Source organism: Phaethon aethereus (genome assembly GCF_964289735.1).
Source record: "Phaethon aethereus genome assembly, chromosome: 28".
Classification (NCBI taxonomy): domain Eukaryota; kingdom Metazoa; phylum Chordata; class Aves; order Phaethontiformes; family Phaethontidae; genus Phaethon; species Phaethon aethereus.
Window position 1 is genome coordinate 1242205 of NC_138604.1, and position 8978 is coordinate 1251182.

At 69.9% G+C, this 8978-nt stretch overlaps 2 protein-coding genes and 1 pseudogene across 3 annotated transcripts in view; all 3 read right to left on the reverse strand.

The window, feature by feature from the left end:
* The window catches only part of LOC309414230 (protein mothers against dpp-like), a 7392-nt pseudogene extending 5622 nt beyond the window's left edge, over positions 1 to 1770 (reverse strand). The window contains exons 1-3 of the transcript in view: positions 1597 to 1770; positions 809 to 1222; positions 560 to 658 (exon numbers count right to left, since the gene is read on the reverse strand). The product of the transcript in view is annotated as a protein mothers against dpp-like (transcript). The remainder of the gene's footprint in view (positions 1 to 559; positions 659 to 808; positions 1223 to 1596) is intronic.
* A 1950-nt stretch (positions 1771 to 3720) lies between these two features.
* On the reverse strand, positions 3721 to 6647 carry FLAD1 (flavin adenine dinucleotide synthetase 1; the record flags this gene model as incomplete). The annotated part of the gene is made up of 7 exons (XM_082011616.1): positions 3721 to 3856; positions 3931 to 4004; positions 4412 to 4601; positions 4691 to 4789; positions 4993 to 5140; positions 5620 to 6379; positions 6501 to 6647. 7 exons carry the CDS (start codon positions 6645 to 6647, stop codon positions 3721 to 3723), a joined length of 1554 nt encoding a protein of 517 aa, XP_081867742.1.
* Positions 6648 to 7223: 576 nt separating this feature from the next.
* On the reverse strand, positions 7224 to 8091 carry CKS1B (CDC28 protein kinase regulatory subunit 1B). The gene is made up of 3 exons (XM_082011697.1): positions 8024 to 8091; positions 7404 to 7531; positions 7224 to 7334 (listed from the first exon to the last, which is right to left on the reverse strand). Exons 1-3 carry the CDS (start codon positions 8080 to 8082, stop codon positions 7282 to 7284), a joined length of 240 nt encoding a protein of 79 aa, XP_081867823.1. The 5' UTR covers positions 8083 to 8091; the 3' UTR covers positions 7224 to 7281.
* Between the last annotated feature and the right edge of the window lie 887 nt (positions 8092 to 8978).

An 8978-nucleotide genomic window follows, 5' to 3' on the forward strand; every position in this document is an offset into this window, starting at 1 on the left:
CCCCCGGTTCACGCAGAGGCTGGCAGGGCGGACAGATGGATGGACGCGGTGCCCCAGGGATGTCCCAGCACCGGCTCCGGCATGGGCCATGAGTCACCGGAGCCGCTGCACGCCAGCACATAGGGCCGGGCCGTCCCCAGCCACTGCCCCAGGGGATCGCAGAGAGGGGGTCCCCGGGCGTGGGGAAGGTGGAGCCCCAGCGGCCAGCGGCCTGGTGGCCAGCAGCCAGGCTGGAGCCGCGGCTGTGTGCGTCAAGGCGCATTGTGTGTGTCCCTGTGGGCAGCGCTTCCTCCGGCGGGGAGCCCGGCGCAGCCAAAAATAACAGGAGCCACGGTGGGGGGGCTGGGGCCGAATCGGTCCCCTGGCAGGAACCCCTCACCCTGCACCAGAGCCTTTTCTCCCGCTCCCCGATTTTCAGGCTCTGTCCCCCACACCTCTGCCCCAACCAGCAGTGGGGTGGGGGCAGAGCTGCCCGGGGGGGCCAGCCCTGCCTGATGCCCCCCTGCCCGCTGGGCAAGGGGGGAATTAAGCAGCCCCTGGCATGGTGGGACCCTCTTACCGCGCCAGTCCCCATCCTTGTAGCTGAACTCCAGCAGCTGGGGCTCGTCCGGCCAGGAGGGACCGCAGGACACCTTCGAGTAGGGGGGTGGTGGGGTCTCTGGGCAGGGAGAGAAGGGGGTGAGGGGCTGGGACATGCATCCTGCCCTCCCCCCCCCCCGAGTCCCCTGGAGCCCTGAGCCAGCCCCAGGGATCGGGGCTGGAGGGTGTGTGGGAGAGGAAGGGCTCCGGTGGAGCCGCCAGCACTCACCAGGCGCAGCCAGGCGGCTGAAGTGGTGGGGGTTGCAGCAGAGCGCGGCCGCGTCCCCACAGCCCCCCCGGCCCCCAGCGCAGTAGCAGAGGTGCTTGAGCTCGTGGGGCTGGCGGAGATCGGGCCAGCGGTAGAGGCGACAGAGCAGGACCTGGGGGGGCAGCGCCTGCTTGGCCCCCCGCGGCTCCCCCCGCGGCACCCAGACGCAGCCGGACTCCCAGGCGCCCCGGCTCTCCACCGCCTGCACCAGCAGCTCCAGCTCCTCGTCCTTCAGCTTCTTGAAGAGGGCGTGCGCTGCCGGTTTGAGGGCGCCGGGGCCATCCTCGGGGCCGGCTGCCGCGCAGCGCTGCCGCCACAGCCGCCTCACCAGCCCGGCACGGCGCGAGCGGAACATGGGGCAGCAGCGGGAACGGCCTGTGGGACCGGCACAGGCATCACCCCCCGCACCAGGAGGGTGCTGCAGTCACGCGGGTCCCTGGTGGGGACCTGGTGCATCCTCCCCCACCGGCAGCGCCGCGCTCCCCTTCCCCGCCAGGGCCCCGGCGAGGCTGCCCTGCCCGGGTTTGCTGCTGCTTGTCCCCGCAGACACAGTGCTGCTCCCAGGGGGATCGGTGTCCCCAGGGTCACGCGGGGTTGTGACCCTAAACCCAACCCCCTGAACCTGCCTGTGCCAAGACAGTGAGGGCAGGGGTCTGTGCGCTGCTGCCCGCAGCACCCACCCACCCCCCTGCCGCCCCTCCTGGTGCAGGGCTGGGAGAGGGGTCCCTGGGGAAGGGGGTCTCACTCACGGCAGGCGGTGGAGCTGGGTGCGAGGAGCTGGGGCTGCGCATAGGGCTGTGCTCTCAGGGCGGCCGGCACCGCTCTGCCTGCGGCGCGCGGCTGCCAGGACCTTTTCCTGTGCCGGGACGGACTCTCCCCTCCCCCGGACCTCCCTGTTTGGGGAATTCATTGATTCGCCCCATCCTGGCCAGCCCTGGGGCCGAGCTGCCGCCGGGGCCAGGACATGGCAGCACCAGGGCAGGTGCCAGATGCATGGGCTCCGGCAGGCAGCGATGCCCAGCACCATGCTGCTGGGGCTGCTCGAGCTGGGCACGGCCGGGAGCCAGGACAGCACCGCGGACCACACCGGTGCGCGGCCCCAGGGCGGGGTCAGGCCACATGAGCCGACCTGGGCAAGGGGAAGCCGTGGGGCACAGCAGCAGGGTACTGTCCTGGCCGCCCCATCCCTGCCTGCGACCACACAGGGGTGCGCGAAGTACCCGAGTCCCCCACGGCACCCCAGCAGGGGTCCCTGCTGCCCCCCACACCCCCCCCACGGGCGCTGGGCGAGGGTGGGAGCCTGCTCCACAACAAAGTGGCTAATGTAAACGGGACCCTTATCCCGCGCCGGGCTGAGCTTCCTGCTCCTGACTTCCCGCCGAGATAAGGGAGGCCACGCTGGCGCCAGGCGCTGCTGCAGAGGCCGGGGCGTGTGGAGCTTCCCCTGCGCCAGGGCCAGGGCTGCAGGCAGCCCCTGCGCCAGGGCCAGGCACCGGCACTGAGCCAGCGTGAGCAGCACTGGGGCACGGCCGACCCACAGCCGTCCCTGCGGCAGGGCTCCGCTGCCCCATGTGTCCCGCCGGCTGCGACCTTTGCCGCAGCTCCAGCCAGGCTGGGCCCTTTGGGGACATTTTGCTCCCGCCGCTTCCTGCCGGCTTTTGGCAGCGCCGGTGCCGACCAGGCGCGTGGAGCCGAGGTAGGAAACGGCCTGGAGCAGGGACAAGCGGAGACGCTCTTTAAACAAGGGGCTGAGTCACAGGCAGGGGTAAACCCAGGGGAGGGACAGGCAGGACGGGCAGACAGAGCCCCAGCCCCAGGCTGAGGTGACGTGGGGGCTGGGGTGCCCAAGTCCTACCTGGGGCAAGGGTTGGTGGTGCTCCCAGAACCCTTCCCCAACACACTCCGCGGGTCAGGCGCAGCTCAGGTTTATTGGGGTCTCTGTGCTAGGGGGGAGCGCCGGCTGGAGCAGGGTCCCTGCGCTGGGGTCCATCAGCTCCTTCAGCACGGGGAAACAAGCAGTCCTGGGGAGGGGAGAGAGGCACAGGGGGTGAGGACCCCCTTTCCAGCACTATGGCTGTACCCCATCAACCCCAGAAGTACCGTGGCTGGGCCCCCGTCATCCCACCACCCCCCAAGCACCAGGGCTGGGCCCCTGTCACCCCCAGGAGCACCATGGCCAGGCCCCCACCACCCCCCAAGCACCATGCTGAGCAGGCAGCTGAGGGCAGGGCACTCACCCACGGTGCAGGGGCAGGCAGGGGGTGCTGGGGGTCCTGCAGCATCGCGTTTGGGGGCATTCCCTAGTCCAGCAGCTCATGGATGCACCAGCTGCAGAGCAGGAGGTAGACGCACTCCTGCAGCAGCCGCAGCAGCCAGGAGCCCAGGCGAACCCCCAGGGAGGCCTTGGCAGGTGCCGACAGTGCCGCTGCCCGTGCCGCTCGCCTCGGAGCGCCCCTCCGATGGGCCGCCGCAGTCCGGAGGAGGCGCATGGCCGACGAGGGATCAGCGGGGTCTGGCGCGGGGAGGCAGCTGTGCTGACACACGGGTCCCCAGCAAGCGCTGGAACCTGCTCCATTCTCTGCATTTCAAAAGCCTCCACAATAGTGGGCGTGGGGAGGGGGCACTGCCCGGGAACCGTTTTGTTTGGGCAGAGCTGGCCTCACCCCCATCCCGCTCTCACCAGGACCTGGAGGGATTGGCACGGCCAAGCGCAAGCGCAGTGCAGACTGCAGGCTGAGCGCAGCAAGTTTATTCAGTGCTGGCAGGCAGCAGGTTTATTCAGTGTCATCCCCGGCAGCGCCAGGGACGGCTGTGGGGGAGCCGGCTGCCAGCAGCGTCCCACCAGAGCCTCCCTGAGTGCGGTCCGCAGGCCTTCACTGGCGGGAGGTGCGCTCGTCTTCCTCGTTTTCCAGCTCGTAGGCGGGCCGGTAGCTCTCCCGGCCCCGGCTGTCGGTGTAGCGCAGCGCTGGGTTCTTCAGTGTGTTGGCCATGCTCCCCAGGGAGGTGTAGCTGCGGAGGGAGAAGGTGGCTGCAAAGCGGTGCCCAGGGGCACCAGAGCAGGGAGGGCAGCACCAGACACTCACCCCTTGTCATAGAGGATGCAGTAGGGGACAAAGAGCTTGCGCAGAAACTCCCAGATGTCCCGGTAGGTCCAGTCCTGCAGACAGAATTGGGCAGGGATTGCTGCAGAGGCAGGCAGGCTGCCCCCTTGCCCCCAGGGAAGCCAGCCGGCCCCCCCCAAGAGAACACAGGAGAGCCAGCTGGTCTCTGGGGCCCCAGAGCACCCCCGTCCCCCCCAGCACCTCCCCAAACACAGGAAAAGGCCCCAGCAGGCAGGAATGAGCGCCGCCTAACAGCACCAGGCAGCCTGGCTGCAGCAAAGGGCACCCATGGCCATGCAACGGGGCAGGAGATGCCCTGCAGAGACAGGGGAATTGGGAGGGAAGCCCTCCGGGATGGGGGTGGGTTAGTGCCAGCTTCCAGCCCTGTCACTTTAACCTGTCAGGCTCACTCCCCTGCCAAGCGGGGACAGCCCTGTCCCCAGAGCAGGTGGAGGCCACGTACCAGCAAGGGGTTCACCCGCATGTAGGGGGGCCAGTCGGGGTCTGTCATGCACATGGGCGTCAGGGTGCGCGAGTAGGGGTCTGTCCGCCGTGTCCCCATCAGGACGGCCTCCAGCTGCGGCTGCTGCTCCTTCAGGCGGGCCAGGGCCTCCCGGATGGAGCCCTCCACCGTGCAGAGCTGGATCTTGTACCTGCGCAGGCAGGAGGGGCAGCCGCCTGCCGGGCTGCGGGAGACGCGGCTCACCCCCTGCCCAGTGGCCCACCCCTCTCTGCCCCGTACCTCTGGACGGTCGCCTGGATGAACTGCTCCATTTCAGGGAAGGGGGACACGATGCGGATGTAGAGCACCTGTAGCTTCTCCTGCCTCGCTGGGTACCGCCTGGGGAGAGACCCATCGCAGCTGGGCTCCAGCAGAGAGCGACCGGAGGCATGGCAGCCACCCAGTCCCGGCGAGCTGGGCCCCAAGAATCCACTCGTTCCCCCAGACCAGGGCAGGGGAGTGCCCCAGAGCCCTGGCCAGGGTCTGTGGGACACCCTCATCCCTGCCCCAGGCCAGGCCAGTGAGGCCCTGCAGCCAGGTACCTCTCCATGGCAGCATGGACGAGGTGCAGCAGGGCTGTGCAGTCCTTGCCCCCATTGAAGCCCACGCAGAGCTGGACCAAGCTGTACCGGTCCAAAGCCTCCTCGATGGTCTGCAGTGCTGCTGCCACCTTCTGCCCCAGGGCCGAGCCTGCCAGGAGGGAACAGTCGGTGCTCGCCCAGGGCCACGCTGCCTTGGCACTGCCCCAGGGCCCGCAGTATCTTGCTCTCCAGGCACATCTTATCTCCAGACACACCATGGAGCCACTGCCGGCACCGCAGCCTGGAGTCAAGACCTTGCGCAACCCAGAGGTCTGTGCCACAGATGGGACAGTGATCCTGCATGCACTGGGGAACTGTAGCACCGCTCCCGCTAATGCCTGCTGCTCTCTCAGGGACTGGCACTGGATGGCCCTAACTGAGGTTACGAGTCCCGCTCCCACCCATGTGGGATGAAGCCTACTGCAACTGCAACACCAGCAAAGTCTCAGCACCCCTCAAGCCCCCCAGCATACCAGAACAGGCAAGCTCTGCTCCCAGGCCGGTCTTCCCACTGCTCCAGCCATGCTGGGCTGCAGGGTCTGCACAGGAGGAGGGACCAAGCCCTGCTGCAGCACCACTTCCCCATACCTGATTCAGCCAAGCCATAAACCTCCACAGCCGCTGGCGAGACACAGTCCGTCACCAAAGGCACAACAGTGCCCGGTGGCAGATTCTCCATCAAGAAGCGATACGCTTCCTCCAGGTCCTGCTCTGACTCAGAGTCCAGCGTCAGCTTGACACGGTAGTAGTTGTTGGCCCAGTCCGGGTAGGAACCCAAGCTGACACAGCCCTGGAAGGTGGCGTTGGCCTGGTCCAGCACAGGTGTGATGAGGATCTCGTCGGCGGCCACATAGATGGCGCGGGAATGGAAGCAGGTCTGCTCACTGCGGAAGAGGTGGGCGAGGCCATCCAGGGCACGTTCCATCAGCGCCGGGATGCCGGGGAAGATGTAGACATTACGCACGCTGACCAGCGGGTACTTGAAGGCACTGCCCGTGCGCCCATCCGTGCCGTAGTTGAGGCGGGAGGACTCAGGGATGCGAGCCAGCTTCATCTCGGGGCACTGCACGTCCGTCTTGCCAAAGAACTTGTGCACCAGGACCACTAGCTCAGGGTGGGGGGTGACCTTCTCTCCGAAGGCCCTGGCCACGGCCTCGAAGGTCACGTCGTCGTGCGTGGGGCCAATGCCCCCCGAGGTTAGCACGTAGGTGAAGCGGGCGGCAAAGTCAGCCACCTCGCTGGCGATAGCGTCCACCTCATCGGGCACCACCGAGATACGGGCCACCCTCACGCCCAGGGCGCGCAGCCGCTGGCACATGAAGAAGGAGTTCGTGTCCTGCGTGTGGCCCTGGGGGAACGGAGACACCCGTGATGGCAGGGCACCTCGGGCCCGCCAGGCCCCGGCACGGGACCAGGTCCCGACCCCGGAGCAGGCCCCGGCCCGCCCCCGGCCCAGGCCCCGGCCGCACCTTGAGGATCTCGTCGCCGATAACGATGATGCCGGCGGTGGCAGCAGAGCCCCGGGCCGCCGTGGGGCGGGAAGCCGCCATGGGGCGGGAGGCGGCGGCGCACAGGGCCCCGCCTGCCCGCAGCGCCCCCCGCAGCGCCCCCCACATGGATCCGGCCCCTGCCCAGACAGACCGCGACAGCGCCCCGCGCTTTCATTGGCCGGGCAGCATGCCCATCAGGAGGCGTTGCCAGCACGGATTGGCCGGGAGGCGGGACCCGCGGGGACGGAACCATCGCGGCGGGCGGGGACGCTCTCCTGTGGCTGTGGGTCCGCCCAGGCAGGGCGGTGGCACGTGCGCCTCCCGGGGCACGGGGAACTCCGCCCACCGGCACCGGTGACCTCCCGCCAGCACTTTTTCCCGCCCCCACCCGCAAGACGCCCCAGGGTACCGGGACTCACCCCCGCCCCCAAACCACGGGAAGGAGGGGGGGCTGCCTTGGGGAAGCTCTCCCATGCCCCCCGGTCACCGGGAGCACGCCTGCACCACCCAGGCAGGATGCTCTGAGATACCGGGAACCCCTCACACTCCCCCCGGCACAGCAGACAGGAGCTCACAAACATCCATTTATTAAAGCTTCGGAGCGTGCTCAGGCCTCGCTGCAGGAAGGGCCCCCCAGGCGGTCCCGAGGTCACGGGCACCAGCCAGCACGGTGCAGGGCAAAGCCCCTGGGAACGCCGAGGAGGAGGAAGGTGCCGTCTCAGCTCGGGCAGGCCTGGGGCTTTGGCGGGCCGGGGGCCACTCACTTCTCTGGCTTCTTGGGCAGCGGCCGGCGGAAGAGCAGGATGTGGGGCTCTGGGGAGGGCGGGGGGGGTCAGGCCGGGCCGCCGGGCCGCAGCCCCGCCCCCCCGCCCCGAGGCTCACCTGGCTCGTGGATCATGTAGTGGACCCAGCCCTGGCTCTGCTGCACGCCCAGGTTCCGCCACTCCGACTCCGACAGCAGGTGGGTCTTGGGCACCAGCTTGGCGATGTCCTTGGGCAGCATCACGTGCCTGCGCCCCCGCGCCCCTCAGCACGGTACTGGGGCGCTCAGGGAGCAGCGCCCCCGGGACCCGCCCCCCCGGCTCGGGACTTCCCACCGGGAGCTGTTAACGGGAGTAGCCCCCTGCCTCCATACGGAGCCGTTACCGGGACACCCCCCTCCCTCCCCCATCCACTGGGGAACCGTTACCGGGATAACTGTATTCTGGTCCCACCGCGATGCCGTTACTCTGTGTGTGTGTCCCGGAACCGTTACGGGGACATTCCCCCCCTCCCCCTTTACCAGGTAGCCCTTACCAGGACACCCTGCCCCCCAGGGAGCCCTTACAGAGACACACCTTCCCCTTTCCCCCCTCCCCGGGGATCCGTTATCAGGACAACCCCCTTCCCGCCCCATCGGGGAGCCATTACGGGCCCTCCCCCGCCCGCCAGGGAGCCGTTACCTGGACACCCCCCACCCACCCGCCCGGGAATCGTTACCGGAAGCCCCTCCCCCGCCTCACCGGTACTCGAACTCCTCGTCGTCGTACTTGTCTGAGTAGTAGATCTGCTTGTGCGCCATGCCGGCGGGCCGCGGTCCGCCCCCTTCCCGGCAGCCTCCGCCGCGCCCCTCGCCTCAGCGCCCCGCCGGGCCGTTGGCGCCCCCGCCCCCCACGGCGCTTTCGAACGCCACCGCCCCGCGCGCCCATTGGGCCGCGCCGCACACCGGGCCGCGCGTCACGAGGAGGAGCGGGAACCCATTGGTCAGCGCTCGCGCGGTGGGGCGGAGCCGCGGCTTCCCTTCCCCGCGGGTCGGCCACGGCCCGCTATTGGTCCGCTTGTCACGTGAAGGGGGCGCGGTGAGGTCGCGCTGGAGGGCGTAGGCCGGAAGTGAGTGGCGGCGCGGTGGGGGGAGGGCGGGTGAGCGGTTTTGCCGCCGGGACCGGAGGAGACTGGCGGGAGACTCATGGTGCCCCGGTGAGCGCGCGGGCTGGCCCGGGGCGGGGGGGCCGCGCCCGGGGGCCGCGGCGGGGTCGGCACGGCCTGCGCAGTCCCGTGGGAGCGGCCAGGCCGTGCGGAGCCCCCGGCGGCCGCGCAGACCCCGGGCTCCCGGGGCGGGGGAGGCCCCGCGGTGCTGGACCGTGCCGTGCCCCAGCGATGCCCCGCCGCGGCGGTGCCGCCGGGGCTGAGCCCTCCCCGCTCCCTGGCGCGCGCCGCTCGCCGCCGCTACTTTCCGCGGAGTCAACGGAGGGTCCCGCCGTAGCCACCCCCCGTAGCTGCGGGCCGCGCGGGGGCCGGGCCGCCCTTCTCCGCTGCCTCTGCGTGCTACGCGCGGGGGAGCCGAGTGGGGGCTCGGGGCCCCGAGGGGCCTCCCCGGGGCGGCCCAACCGGGGCCGGAGGCAATGTCGGTGCCGGGCTGTGCCAGCCTCTCAGTTGCCTCCGTGTCTCGGGGTGACTCCAGTGCCCTGGACCCCTCCG